This window comes from Pseudophryne corroboree, chromosome 10 (genome assembly GCF_028390025.1).
Source record: "Pseudophryne corroboree isolate aPseCor3 chromosome 10, aPseCor3.hap2, whole genome shotgun sequence".
NCBI lineage: Eukaryota > Metazoa > Chordata > Amphibia > Anura > Myobatrachidae > Pseudophryne > Pseudophryne corroboree.
The window spans coordinates 311622016-311637657 of NC_086453.1; the positions used below are offsets into that span (position 1 = coordinate 311622016).

Below are 15642 nucleotides of genomic sequence, written 5' to 3' on the forward strand. Positions count from 1 at the left end.
CGAAATCGGGCCAAAAACCTGTCTGAAATGGCCGCAAATTTGACAAAATACGTGGATCCGCGGCTAATCGACCGATCCACGTGTTTTCTGACAAGTCAGAAAAACGGCAAATCAGTTGAATTGGTTGAATCCTGATTCGACCTAAAAAAAGTCGGAACCTGCCATCTTTCCGACTTGACGGCAATTCCGACTTCAACTTCCCCCTCAGACTCTCCATCTCCCTGCAGAACTTCAAAAGGGCTCTTAAGACCCACTTTACCAAACCTAGCCAAATCTCATCCTAACCCTCTGTTCTATGCTCAGTCTACCCCATCTGTGTCACCCCTGTCTGCCCCTCCCCTTTAGAATGTAAGCTCTGACGAGTAGGGCCCTCTTCCCTCATGTGATTATCCTTTTCTTACTTTAGTAATCCGCAACTGCCCAAATCCTGCAGTTTTTTTGCCACCTTGAAACTCATTTCTATGTCGTCTACTGGTGTAGTTATGCTTAGTTACCCTGTACTTGTCCTATATTGTCTTCCACTGTAATGGGCCCTACAGACATGGCGATATGCCGCCGAGTTGCTCGACCGCAGATGCAGAAGACGGGCGACCCAGCGGCGGGGGGGGGGGCAGTGAAGTTTCTTCACTCCCCCCGTCACACGGCTCCATACAAATGCAAGCAAATATGGACGAGATCGTCCATATTGGCCTGCATGCACAGCCGACGGGGCACTAGCGATGAACGAGCGCAGGGCCGCGCATCGTTCAGCGCTGGTGCCTCCACACTGAAAGATATGAACGGTATCTCGTTCATTAATCAACGAGATCGTTCATATCTTTCAGTTACATCGACAAGTGTGTAGGGCCTATAAGTCACTGTTTTCCTGTTTTGATTATGTGCATATGTACTCTAAATGGGCGCTGCGGAACCCTTGTGGTGCCATATAAATAAAAGGATAACAACTACAACTGAATAGACCCCTTAAAAGGAGGTTCAATTATCCATAATGTGCAGCTGCCATGCACACTGTAGGTAGTTACGGCACACAAACACTGCACCTTTTTCTGTGCAGGTAAGAGAAGCAATGTTGTACCTGCTATTTAACATTAAAAATGCATTGCGTTTTTCATGGATAACTGCAAGACAGGGCAGGAAAAAGCAAGAGTGATACGAGAGCTCCTTGTTATCAACTAATGCTGGTTCTCAGCTTTAAGCAAGGGAATAGAAGAGAATTGTTACTTGTTTGCAGGCAGGTTCAAAGAATTCCAGAGAACAAGTCACATTTAGCAGTATAAAACATGCTAATATAGATAGAAAATGGACCACAAGGAAATAGAGTTAGAAGATGTGGAAGAAATGCGGGTATCGAAGTGAGAAAGAAAGGGTTCACAAACCATTGATAGCCAAATACCATTTGAAAGCTTGGGGGGGTGAAGAGTACTTACAAGGTTCATATCACCAGACCGACCTCAATACTGGATCACAATGTTGCAGATGAATGACTTCTAATAGACCACTTTAACAGAAATTTTCACTGCCAAACAGCAGAAGACATAGGGGTTTATTTAAAAAGTGGCAGCTTATGAAAGTCAATGCTGTTCAGCGTTTTTATTCCCTGAAATTAATACCCCTTTCACACAGTCTAAACACCCGGGTTTTTGCCTATGCATGCACATCAACCTGGGTCTCAACAGAACCAAAATCGGGTCGGGGTCCCAGGTTCGCGACCCTTCTCAGTAACAGGGTTATTCCAGAGATAAACCCAGGCCACCTGTAACACGAACGGCATAACCTGGGTTGCGAGGACCCGGGTCATGCCTAAAAGGTGCAGACTGGCGTTCACATTGGTGCTTAGAGATAAATAATAACCCAGGTCCAACCATCAAGTGTGAAAGGAGGTAAGTAGGGAAACCCTGCCTTGAACGCGCGTTCAGTGTCCTGGGTCTGAGCTTGGTTACATGTGTGAAAGGTATATAAAGACAGCAGTAAGTTTAAGAGCAGAATTCGGACGCCGCTTAGTAAATAAACCCAGTAAAATCTAAGCGCAAAGTGGCAAAAAACATGGAAGCAGGATGAATGACTTTTTCCCTATTCAGGAACAGCCAAAGGGTATAAGTTTCAAAGGCATAAATTTCAAGATGGTACAGACAGGCTGTTAATGAAAAGGCTCTGATAACACCCCAGGGAAAGAAGAGAGGACGGCAAGTCAGTAGCTCACACATACAGGGAGGCTTAGTGCTCAGCCAGAGCAGTATCAGGCCTAAGAAGCCACAGATTACAACACAGGTTTGATGCTGCTGTATGGTCTGGTTTACACACCAGTTCCCTGCCCCATAAGACTGGATAGCCGGGCAAACCAGGATATGGATTCTCCAACCACTCAGCTTCTGTCATTTATCTAGCACAGGCTTTGAAATGACAAAAGCTGAAAAAGTTCTCCACTTTATCTCACTCCGAGGCTTGATACATCCCCCCTCTTACTCTGTGATGCTAAGTCAATGGGTCTAATTCAGACCTGATCATAGCCGTGCACAAGCAGCCACCCTTACATGCGGGGGGACACCTGCCGCACAGGTACAGAAGCATCGCACGGCGGCGATGCTTTTGTACCTGAGGAGTAGCTCCCTACCAGCGCAGTTTCTGCGCGCTGGCAGGGAGCTACCCATCCCTCTCCGGGTAGCAGCGGCTGCGTGTGACATCATGCAGCCACCACGGCCCGCCCCCCGCATGGTTCGGGCACGCCTGCGTTGCCCGGCCTACGCCCCCAAAACTAGCGACCTAACTCAGCCGGCCTGCTCCCTCCCACCCAGCGAACACCTCTTCCTGTCAATCAGGCAGAGGCGATCGCTGGGTGCCTGCGCAGTTCAGACCTGATCGCCCACTGTGCGAAACCGCACAGCAGCGATCAGGTCTGAATTAGCCCCAATGTGTGGAATAAGAAGTTACATGAGTAATGTGCCTTCCATGGATTCTCTAAGACAGCACCCTCCTATATCTCTTCAACGTAAAAAACATGACTTTTACGGACTGGTTTCCCAAGTGTTTTCTGTCTTCACAAGGGAAAAAGGTGTTCGGTGTGCCCAAATGACTCAAGGAACCTCTCATCCGTAACACAGTCTTAGAGAATTCCTGGAAAGCTTGACACAGAATAACGTATGATTGATGTCGGTGCTTCGACAACCCAGCCACTTACAATTTGCTGCTTCTGTTTTATTTGAAACAGCCCAAAAAGGAATACAGCTGACCCTAGGATAAGCCTGAAACTAACAACAATGGTGATCTGGCGTATTACAGCTCATCATTTCAATATAATATTTTACATTTAAAGTTGGACATTAACACAGCTATGATTTACTAGAACCACGGGTCTTTAACTTCAGCCGTCCAGCTGCTGTGGAACTATACATCCCAGCATGCCCTGCCTCAGTTTTGGTATGCCTTAATAGCAAAACTGTGGCAGGGGGCACGCTGGGATGTGTAGTTCCACACCAGCTGGAGGGCCGAGGTTGAAGACCCACGTGTAACTAGATGATTAAATCTGTTGCATTAACTCTACACCCAGGCAGGGGTACATATGGTGCAATGTTAGCTGGCCTAGGATAACATCGGGCGGCTGGGGCTACGACAACACCTGGCGCAGAGCCGGCTGGGGCTACGACAACACCTGGCGCAGAGCCGGCTGGGGCTACGACAACACCTGGCGCAGAGCCGGCTGGGGCTACGACAACACCTGGCGCAGAGCCGGCTGGGGCTACGACAACACCTGGCGCAGAGCCGGCTGGGGCTACGACAACACCTGGCGCAGAGCCGGCTGGGGCTACGACAACACCGGGCGCAGAGCCGGCTGGGGCTACGACAACACCTGGCGCAGAGCCGGCTGGGGCTACGACAACACCTGGCGCAGAGCCGGCTGGGGCTACGACAACACCTGGCGCAGAGCCGGCTGGGGCTACGACAACACCTGGCGCAGAGCCGGCTGGGGCTACGACAACACCTGGCGCAGAGCCGGCTGGAGCTACGACAACACCTGGCGCAGTGCCGGCTGGGGCTACGACAACACCTGGCGCAGTGCCGGCTGGGGCTAGGATAACAGCTGTCTAGCTGCATCACTGCGCCAGATAACCAGCTGCACATCCGGTGCATGGCTGCAGACGCATTATGTAGCTGTATTCCCCATGTCACGGAGCCTCACCCAGCAGCAGTTACCTGCGGAGGAATGCAGGCTGTCACGGTCTGAGGAGGAACTGAGCCGCGGTCTCCCCTTCCTCCCCGCCTTGGGTGAGGCAGACCCGGACCTCTTCAGCAGCGGCTCCTCTTCCCCAGCCTCCTCTTCCCGACCCCTTCCAGAGAAAAAACGGACAGCACTTCCGGGTGTCACCCTGCCCTGCTGTGCGGTGACCGGACCGAGCGGCGAGGCTTCCCCACCTGCCTCCGCTGAGGGCTCCAGGAATACCAGCAGCGGCGGCTGGCCAGCCCCAGGATCTTCCTGCGTCCCCTCTGCCATCGTAGCCCCGGGGAGCCGTGTATCAGAGACTCGCGTAACCAACAACCATTCTACCCAGCGCTCAGCGCTGTATTGGGAGGTGACACCGACCACGTCACCAAGCCCCGCACTGCTAAAACTAGCTGGCGGGCGCTTCCGATTGGCTGAGCAACGCACTATCACTGTTCCTATTGGCTGAGCAGAGCCAAAGTACTCCTCCTATTGGCTGAGCAGCGCCACAGCACTCCTCCTATTGGCCGGGGGTTACCCCCACCCCCTCCAACGCAGGCCGGCTCAGCCATTGCGCATGCGTGTCCTTATCTCATACGTTACCCAATGAGAAGTACCCTAACAGTAGCGACAAGTGAGCTAAGCCGCGCCCCTCAAGCTGACCAATTAGCTTTGTCGTTGTTCAGAGGACGTGATCTCCTCAGGACCACCCCGTCGTGACGTAACCTGCACTGGTTTTCTATTGCTCGTCGTCAGAGGACAGTAGGCGCCGCTCTATCCTCTGCCAGGGCGTTCTCATCTGCTCTGGGCGGGTGACATTGGGAAGACGCTCTATCACACTGACTTCCAGTCTCGCCGGCTCAGGAGGTGACTTTCCCTGTGCACAGTGCGGCAGCAGCAGGCCTCAGGCAGTCTCCGGTGTGCAGCATGGCTCAGGTGGCTCAGAAGCTCGTTAAGACCCTCGCAGTGAAGACGCCACAGCTTGTGAGCGGTGAGAGCAGGGGGAGCGGGGTCTATGAGCATCCGGGGGGCCAGGTTACTCTACCAGGGGTGCCCAGGCCGTGTACATGGCATCATGCCCTCTGTAGAGCCGATCACTTTGCATTTAACACATGAGTTATATATTATTTCTGTTATGGCAGCAGTGGTGGTGTAGGGTCATGCGCTGAGGTCATGAGTTCAGTTCCTGACCACGGTGGAGTTTGTATGTTCTCCCCGTATTTGTGTGTGTGAGATTCCTCTCACACAACCTGCGTAATGTGTGTGCCCTGCTCCAATGCATGAGTCAGATCATTGTCATTTTCTTTTTTTCAACTGCACATGTGCACAGTCTTTATTTAAACCCTAATGGCGCCTGTGTCAAAATATTATTGATCTTAGAGAAGATCAGTATTACTTTGCTAATCCCAGTATCAGGCCACAATTATTTATAGTCATCATACATTTGTTTTTTAAATAACCTTCATATGGTTATGGTTTCACAGAGAGCCAAAGCTGGGCACCCACTGGCCAATATATTGCTGGTCTGTCGGCCAGTGTGTACCAGCGATATGTCTGTGAACAACTGGAGAGCCTAATAGCGAGTTTATCAAATCTGTATCTGATCTTCTAGTGCAAATGAGCTGCTCCCAAACAACTTTGCCACCCCAGCTGAGCCACTGTTCTGGGCTAATTTTAAAATGACAACCTAATAATAAGAATTTACTTACCGATAATTCTATTTCTCGTAGTCCGTAGTGGATGCTGGGAACTCCGTAAGGACCATGGGGAATAGCGGCTCCGCAGGAGACTGGGCACATCTAAAGAAAGCTTTAGGATCACCTGGTGTGCACTGGCTCCTCCCCCTATGACCCTCCTCCAAGCCTCAGTTAGGATACTGTGCCCGGACGAGCGTACACAATAAGGAAGGATTTTGAATCCCGGGTAAGACTCATACCAGCCACACCAATCACACTGTACAACTTGTGATCTGAACCCAGTTAACAGCATGATAATAGAGGAGCCTCTAGAAAAGATGGCTCACTACAACAATAACCCGAATTTTTTGGTAACAATAATCATGTACCAGTATTGCAGACAATCCGCACTTGGGATGGGCGCCCAGCATCCACTACGGACTACGAGAAATAGAATTATCGGTAAGTAAATTCTTATTTTCTCTGACGTCCTAGTGGATGCTGGGAACTCCGTAAGGACCATGGGGATTATACCAAAGCTCCCAAACGGGCGGGAGAGTGCGGATGACTCTGCAGCACCGAATGAGAGAACTCCAGGTCCTCCTCAGCCAGGGTATCAAATTTGTAGAATTTTACAAACGTATTTGCTCCTGACCAAGTAACTGCTCGGCAAAGTTGTAAAGCCGAGACCCCTCGGGCAGCTGCCCAAGATGAGCCCACCTTCCTTGTGGAGTGGGCATTTACAGATTTTGGCTGTGGCAGGCCTGCCACAGAATGTGCAAACTGAATTGTACTACAAATCCAACGAGCAATCGTCTGCTTAGAAGCAGGAGCACCCAGTTTGTTGGGTGCATACAGGATAAACAGCGAGTCAGATTTTCTGACTCCAGCCGTCCTGGAAACATATTTTCAGGGCCCTGACCACGTCAAGCAACTTGGAATCCTCCAAGTCCTTAGTAGCCGCAGGTACCACAATAGGGTTGGTTCATGTGAAATGCAGAAACCACCTTAGGTAGAAATTTAGGACAAGTCCTCAATTCTGCCCTGTCAGAATGAAATATTAAGTAAGGGCTTTTATATGATAAAGCCGCCAATTCTGACACACGCCTGGCTGAAGCCAGGGCTAACTCGTCACTTCCATGTGAGATATTTTAAGTCCACAGTGGTGAGTGGTTCAAACCAATGTGACTTTAGGAAACTCAACACAACATTGAGATCCCAAGGTGCCACTGGAGGCACAAAAGGAGGCTGTATATGCAATACCCCTTTTACAAATGTCTGAACTTCAGGCACTGAAGCCAGTTCTTTTTGGAAGAAAATCGACAGGGCCGAAATTTGAACCTTAATGGACCCTAATTTTAGGCCCATAGACAGTCCTGTTTGCAGGAAATGGAGGAAACGACCCAGTTGAAATTCCTCTGTAGGGGCCTTCTTGGCCTCACCCCACGCAACATATTTTCGCCAAATGCGGTGATAATGTTTTGCGGTTACGTCCTTCCTGGCCTTGACCAGGGTAGGGATGACTTCATCTGGAATGCCTTTTTCCTTCAGGATCCGGCATTCAACCGCCATGCCGTCAAACGCAGCCGCGGTAAGTCTTGGAACAGACAAGGCCCCTGCTGGAGCACGTCCTTTCTTAGAGGTAGAGGCCACGGTTCGTCCGTGAGCATATCTTGAAGTTCCGGATACCAAGTCCTTCTTGGCCAATCCGGAACCACGAGTATAGTTCTTACTCCTCTCCTTCTTATGATTCTCAGTACTTTTGGTATGAGAGGCAGAGGAGGGAACACATACACTGACTGGTACACCCACGGTGTTACCAGAGCGTCCACCGCTATTGCCTGAGGGTCCCTTGACCTGGCGCAATATCTGTCTAGTTTTTTGTTTAGACGGGACGCCATTATGTCCACCTTTGGTTTTTCCCAACGGTTTACAATCAGGTGGAAGACTTCTGGGTGAAGTCCCCACTCTCCCGGGTGAAGGTCGTGTCTGCTGAGGAAGTCTGCTTCCCAGTTGTCCACTCCCGGAATGAACACTGCTGACAGTGCTATCACATGATTTTCCGCCCAGCGAAAATCCTTGCAGCTTCTGCCATTGCCCTCCTGCTTCTCGTGCCGCCCTGTCTTTTTACGTGGGCGACTGACGTGATGTTGTCCGATTGGATCAATACCGCCTGACCCTGAAGCAGGGGTTTCGCTTGACTTAGGGCATTGTAAATGGCCCTTAGTTCCAGAATGTTTATATGAAGAGATGTCTCCAGGCTTGACCATAAGCCCTGGAAATTCCTTCCCTGTGTGACTGCTCCCCAGCCTCGCAGGCTGGCATCCGTGGCCACCAGGACCCAGTCCCGAATGCCGAATCTGCGGCCCTCTAGAAGATGAGCACTCTGCAACCACCACAGGAGGGATACCCTTGTCCCTGGTGACAGGGTTATCCGCTGAAGCATCTGAAGATGCGACCCGGACCATTTGTCCAGTAGGTCCCACTGTGCGTGGAATCTGCCGAATGGGATTGCTTCGTAGGAAGCCACCATTTTTACCCAGAACCCTTGTGCATTGATGCACTGAGACTTGGTTCGGTTTTAGGAGGTTCCTGACTAGCTCGGATAACTCCCTGGCTTTCTCCTCCGGGAGAAACACCTTCTTTCTGGACTGTGTCCAGGATCATCCCTAGGAACAGAAGACAAGTCGTCGGAACCAGCTGCGATTTTGGAATATTGAGAATCCAATCGTACTGCCGCAACACTACCTGATATAGTGCTACACCGATCTCCAACTGTTCCCTGGATCTTACCCTTATCAGGGAATCGTCCAAGTAAAGGATAACTAAAATTCCCTTCCTTCGAAGGAATATCATCATTTCGGTCATTACTTCAGTAAAGACCCGGGGTGCCGTGGACCATCCCTACGGCAGCGTCCGAACTGATACAGTTCTGTACCATAACCTGAAATACCCTTGGTGAGAAGGGTAAATTTTGACATGAAGGTAAGCATCCTTGATGTCCCGAGACATCATGTAGTCCCCTTCTTCCAGGTTTGCAATCACTGCTCTGAGTGACTCAATTTTGAATTTGAACCTCTGTATGCAAGTGTTCAAAGATTTTAGATTTTAAAATCGGTCTCACCGAGCCGTCTGGCTTCGGTACCACAATAGTGTGGAATAATACCCCGTTCCCTGTTGCAGGAGTGGTACCTTGATTATCACCTGCTGGGAATACAGCTTGTGAATGGCTTCCAAAACTGCCTCCCTGTCAGCGGGAGACGTCAGTAAAACAGACTTTTGGAAACAGCGAGGGGAATACGTCTCGAATTCCAATTTGTACCCCTGAAATATTATCTGAAGGATCCAGGGGTCTACTTGCGAGTGAGCCCACTGTGCACTGAAATTCATTGAGAACGGGACCCCACCGTGCCTGAACTTGTAAAGCCCTAGCGTCATACTGAGGGCTTGGCAGAGGCGGAAAAGGGTTTCTGTTCCTTGGAACTGGCTGATCTCTGCAGCCATTTTCCTCTCCCTCTGTCACGAGCAGAAAAGAGGAACCCTTTTGTCCGCTTGCCAACCAGGACTGCACCTGATAATACGGCGTCTTATTTTGAGAGGCGACCTGGGGTACATCCCCTCTTTTAAGGCAATACTTCCAAATGCCGTTTGGAATCCGCATCACCTGACCACTTTACTGGAATAATTGGACAACGCACTTATACTTGATGCCAGTCGGCAAATATTCCGCTGTGCATCATGCATATATAGAAATGCATCTTTTAATTGCTCTATAGGCAATAATATACTGTCCTTATCTAGGATATCATATTTCCAGTCAGGGAATCCGACCACGCCAACCCAGCACTGCACATCCAGGCTGAGGCGATTGCTGGTCGCAGTATAACACCAGTATGTGTGTAAATACATTTTAGGATACGCTCCTGCTTTCTATCAGCAGGATCCTTAAGGGCGGCCATCTCAAGAGAGGGTAGAGCCCTTGTTCTTACAAGCGTGTGAGCGCCTTATCCCCCCTAGGGGGTGTTTCCCAACGCACCCTAACCTCTGGCGGGAAAAGGTATACTGCCAATAACTTTTTAGAAATTATCAATTGTTATCGGGGGGAAACCCACGCATCATCACACACCTCATTTTATTTCTCAGATTCAGGAAAACTACAGGAAGTTTTTCCTCACCAAACATAATACCCCTTTTTTTGGTGGTATTCATATTATCAGAAAAGTGTAAACTTTTTCCATTGCCTCAATCATGCAATGTGTGGCCCTATTGGAAATCACGGTTGTCTCTTCACCGTCGACACAGGAGTCAGTACCCGTGTCGGCGTCTGTATCTGAGGTAACGGGCGCTTTAGGGCCCCTGTATGAGACGTCTGGACATGCACAAGCTGAGTAGCCGGCTGTCTCATGTCAACCACTGTCTTTTATACAAAGCTGACACTGTCACGCAATTTCAACAGTACATCCACTCAGGTGTCGACCCCCTAGGGGGTGACAACACTATTACAGACACTCTACTCCGTCTCCTCATCATTTTTCTCCTCATACATGTCGACACAAACGTACCGACACACAGCACACACACAGGGAATGCTCTGATAGAGGACAGGACCCCACTAGCCCTTTGGGGAGACAGAGGGAGAGTTTGCCAGCACACACCAGAGCGCTATATATATACAGGGATAACCTTATATAAGTGTTTTTCCCTTTATAGCTGCTGTATTGTTTATACTGCGCCTAATTTGTGCCCCCATCTCTTTTTTAACCCCTTTCTGTAGTGTAGTGACTGCAGGGGAGAGCCAGGGAGCTTCCCTCCAACTGAGCTGTGAGGGAAAATGGCGCCAGTGTGCTGAGGAGATAGGCTCCGCCCCTTTCTCGGCGTCCTTATCATCCTTTTTCTGTATGTTTTGGCAGGGGTTAAATGCATCCATATAGCCCAGGAGTTATATGTGATGCATTTATTTTAGCCATATAAGGTTTTATCGATTTATTGCGTCTCAGGGCGCTGCCCCCCCCAGCGCCCTGCACCCTCAGTGACCGGAGTGTGAAGTGTGCTGAGAGCAATGGCGCACAGCTGCGGTGCTGTGCGCTACCTTATCTGAAGACAGGATCGTCTTCTGCCGCCGATTTTTCCGGACCTCTTCGCTCTTCTGGCTCTGTAAGGGGGCCGGCGGCGCGGCTCCGGGACCCATCCAGGCTGAACCTGTGATCGTCCCTCTGGAGCTAATGTCCAGTAGCCTAAGAAGCCCAATCCACTCTGCACGCAGGCGAGTTCGCTTCTTCTCCCCTTAGTCCCTCGATGCAGTGAGCCTGTTGCCAGCAGGTCTCACTGAAAATAATAAACCTAAACTAAAACTTTCACAAAGAGCTCAGGAGAGCCCCTAGTGTGCACCCTTCTCGTCGGGCACAGAAATCTAACTGAGGCTTGGAGGAGGGTCATAGGGGGAGGAGCCAGTGCACACCAGGTGATCCTAAAGCTTTCTTTAGATGTGCCCAGTCTCCTGCGGTGCCGCTATTCCCCATGGTCCTTACGGAGTTCCCAGCATCCACTAGGACGTCAGAGAAAAAGCGGTTGGTCACCCATCCAGTCACATCATATTGAGTCCACAATCTAATCCTGTACAAAAAAACCGTTACGGATCAGTAGATCTACAGTCAGGTCTACAATCGTTATGTCGACAGTGAAAAGGTCATTGGGTGGACCTATGAAAGGTCGACACAGGAAATGGTCGATGGATACAAAAGGTTGACAAGTAAAAAGGTAGACTTGGAAAATGGTCGACACATGAAAAGGTCGAAACAAAAAAAGTGCATATTTTTTTGGTGTCTTTTTCGTCGTCTTCACACGTGGACCCCCAATTAGTGTACTGCGTCCCTTTGCATGGCGAGCGAGAGTCGGGCAAGGTGCCTCACTCTGCTTCTGCAGTGCTCGGCACATGTTACTATTTCCAGTTTTAGTCCACGTGGATGGTAAAGTATGGAAAAAAAAAATGCATGTCGACCATAAACGCTGTCAACCTTTCACAGGTTGACCTAATGACCATGTCGACATTTTGACCTAATGCTTATTGACCATATGGTGTCGGCCTGTCTAACCAGACACTGTATATCTATTGACCACGTACCATAAAAACAATCCAAGGGTGAATATATTTTCAATTTGTTATTAAGATCATTTCTGCTTTTCACTGTTAAACATTAGTGATCTTTACAGTTTTATTGCCTTACCAAGCAATGGTTCTGCAAGTGGACCACATAGGGGGACTCTCGGTATAGAATGCACTGGAGGTGACAATCGCTAGCTGTCTGGACAGTTTCATGCCTGCAATCTAAAAGATTGTGTGTATTTTCTACACTTGCTGCTTCATTTGATCTAATGCTGTTGTCTTGTTTTCTGTAGCCGCTGTCAGCTACTCACGGCCACGACTTGCAACTTTCTGGTACTATGCTCGCGTTGAGCTGACCCCTCCGAGTCCTGCAGAAATTCCAAAAGCCATTGACAGCATGAAGGGACTAGTGCAGTCCTTCCAGAAAGGCCGGTTATCTGAAGTTACCGTCAAGGTAAGCAATTGTGTGACCTTAAAACTCAGCGCTCCATTTTTGTTTGGATCAGAGCTGCACCATATGTGATATTTAGGTGTTCTATACGGTACTTCTCCATAAAAACAGAGCAGCAGAGAGCAGCACACGGTCGGGATTAATGTCTTTACCATGTGTGTATGACTTTGTTACGCCCTGTATCATGCCCAACCCGTTATGGATTGCTGTGCAAAGTGGCCAGCCAAAGACAATTATGAAGTGGGAATGCGTCACTCGCTCGTTTGCCTCCTGAATCAAAAATAAAAGCACCCTTTAACAATCTTAATGCAAAACAAATGGCAGTGGGTATAAGGTCTAATCTGGTTTAGCCCTTTGGGTCATGGTCAAGAAGTTTGTGTAGAAAACGTGGTTTCGGCCATAGTGTTAGATCTTTGCCATAGCAACTAAACTTTTCTTCCTGTAGAATCATTTTAATAATTGTCTTGAAGGCTCTCGTGTAGTCCTTATCGGTTCCGGTATGAATGGTCGACCATTTTATGGTCGACAGTCATTAGGTCGACCACTATTGGTCGACATTGACATGGTCGACATGGACACATGGTCGACACATGAAAATGGTCGACACATGAAATGGTCGACATGGGTTTTTTAACCTTTTTTTTTGTGTCGTATTTTGCGTAAAGTGACTGGGAACCCCAATTAGTACACCGCTTCGCTCGCCATGCTTCGGGCATGGTGCCTTCGCTCCGCTGCCGCTTCGCTCGGCACAGATTACCGTTCCAATCGTAGTCCATGTGGATCGTAAAGTATAGAAAAGTTCCCCAAAAGTAAAAAAACTCATGTCGACCTTTCATGTGTCGACCATTTTCACATGTCGATCATGTGTCCATGTCGACCAATAATAACTGATCCCAGAGTGTCTGTTTTCATGGTCATATATGCCCCGCAGTCTTTTCCTGCCTGTTTGCCATTTGTGTACTGCTGTGCTAATAAGGCTCCACTACTCAAATGGAAACTTCATAAGTAGCCAATCAGGGCATGCTGTATTCAGTTAACTAAACTTTTTTATTTGAGACTTGTTACCAGCCCGGAAAAATTATGAAATGGTAATGTCCATACAGGCAGGTGTGCGCGCTGGAACAGAGTATCACTTAAATTGCTCTGTCGGGCACCTAGTGGTCGTCGTCTTCTCCTCTGGCATGTATTAATGTGTGGCGCAGGTTAGTTTTATACACCAGAAGTTGATATGTTAATAAAGCACGCTGTGTCCTACTGGAGAAAATCGTGCTGTGTAAATACAATTATTATTATTATTAATTGTCATTTATGGGTTGTGTACTTGATTAATCTCTCTCTCTCTCTCTCTCCCCCTCTCCATCTCTCTCTCTCTCTCCCCCTCTCCATCTCTCTCTCTCCCCCCCTCTCTCTCCCCCCCTCTCTCTCCCCCCCTCTCTCTCCCCCCCTCTCTCTCCCCCCCTCTCTCTCCCCCCCTCTCTCTCCCCCCCTCTCTCTCCCCCCCTCTCTCTCTCCCCCTCTCTCTCTCCCCCCTCTCTCTCTCCCCCCCCCTCCCCCCCTCCCCCTCTCCCTCTCTCCCTCTCTCCCTCTCTCTCTCTCTTCTCCCCCCCCCCCCCCACAGGATGCCCTGAGGAATGGACTGGTTGCAACTGAGGTCTTGTTCTGGTTCTACATTGGAGAGTGCATCGGGAAAGGAGGCTTGGTTGGCTACAATGTCTGAGACTCTTTAGTTCCAGTTTGTAAAGCCTGTGCTGTGACCTGTATCTCTAACATTATGGACTCAATAAATGAAACTGCAAGTGGCAGCCCCTCTGCACAACATATACTTGGCACCTACTGTCCTTTTTACACGTCCAGATAATGTTCATCATCAACCTTATGTTATATTAATATTGAGGACTGCAATATTTTCTGGAGCAGGACTCTCCTTCTGCAGGTATTAAGATCAGTTAAAATGTCCACTCTCCTCTAACGGTCTGCTTACAGGGGTGCTCCCATGCCAAATTACAGTGTGCTTCTATTTAAATGTAGCTTTGCGAAAAGCATTAGGGGTTGATTCTAATTTGGGAGCAAAGTAATTAAAGCAGGTGACTTTGTACCTGGAATAAAGCACATTGCAATGCTAGAGGTGCAAATACATATATTGTTTTTGTATGCAGGATAAATGTCTGCTTTTGCATGTAACCCACTAGAGCTGTTCAGCTTTATTTATACACTGCAATGTAAGCTAGGTACACATCGGACAGATTTGCTTACAACTACAAAAATGTAGACTATGGGTATGAGGTGTACACCCTGCATGATAATTGCTTAGTTTCAAACGGTCACCTTGGCTTCAGATTGTTGAGATGATGGGCCCATATACAGCACACGCACTTAACAAGTGGGTGTAGTATGTGTTGCCAGCGGTCGGGCTCCCGGCGACCAGCATACCGGCACCGGAATCCCGAACGACATCATACCGACAGCTGGGCGAGCGCAAATGAGCCCCTTGCGGGCACGGGGGCGTGCTACGCACGCCGCGCTATCCTCCCTCCAGGGGGGTCGTGGACCCCCAAGAGGGAGAAAAGTTGGAGGTATGCCGGCGGTCGGGATTCCGGCGCTGGTATGGTGATCGTCGGGAGGCCGGCCACCGGCAATCTGAAGGCCACCCTTAACAGGTCTCTACCCAATATCTGAAAAAAAACAAAAATGTTGGAAATATGGTCAGTTTATCGAGAATGCTTACACACTCAACATTAAGACAGAATTTTTTTTTGTCTTGGCTGACTGATTTGACATTAACCTGCAATGGAAAAATTCTCCAAAAACAAATAGCAGATTTATAAAGGCTATTGGGTGATATTTTCAGAAAACAGACTAAAAAAGTTCCATCGGGTACCAGTTTTCCGCAAACTCAAATTTTCGCTATTAGAATTTCCAGAATTACTATATTAAGCTTTAAAACAAAAAAAAATTATTAGTGCTTTAATAAATAAAAAAAATTATACTATCATTTGATCAAGGTTTTAAGAAGGAGCACTCTAAGATATTCCAAAACTTGAGCTTTCCAGATAGTCGGAAACTGGGGGAGATTCAATTGGGTGTCTGTTTTTTCCTATCTAGTAGACCGGAAAAAACAGACACCCAACCGACTTTTCAAACATTTGAATCTCCCCCATATTACACTTTTTCCCCATTTTTTTTATTCATTCTCTATGATAAAGAAAAACCTTATTCG

At 48.7% G+C, this 15642-nt stretch overlaps 2 protein-coding genes across 4 annotated transcripts in view; one reads left to right on the forward strand and one right to left on the reverse strand.

Annotated features, from left to right (window-relative positions):
- The window catches only part of PI4K2B (phosphatidylinositol 4-kinase type 2 beta), a 41237-nt gene extending 36581 nt beyond the window's left edge, over positions 1-4656 (reverse strand). The window contains exon 1 of one of the 3 annotated variants that reach the window (XM_063943467.1): positions 4189-4656. In XM_063943467.1, coding sequence (XP_063799537.1) covers positions 4189-4486 — 298 coding nt within the window. In that variant the 5' untranslated portion in view covers positions 4487-4656. The remainder of the gene's footprint in view (positions 1-4188) is intronic. The other 2 variants (XM_063943466.1, XM_063943468.1) reach the window with 2 other exon arrangements.
- A 279-nt stretch (positions 4657-4935) lies between these two features.
- ATP5MG (ATP synthase membrane subunit g) lies at positions 4936-14245 on the forward strand. The gene is made up of 3 exons (XM_063943469.1): positions 4936-5186; positions 12268-12428; positions 14044-14245. Exons 1-3 carry the CDS (start codon positions 5123-5125, stop codon positions 14140-14142), a joined length of 324 nt encoding a protein of 107 aa, XP_063799539.1. The 5' UTR covers positions 4936-5122; the 3' UTR covers positions 14143-14245.
- Positions 14246-15642: the final 1397 nt, after the last annotated feature.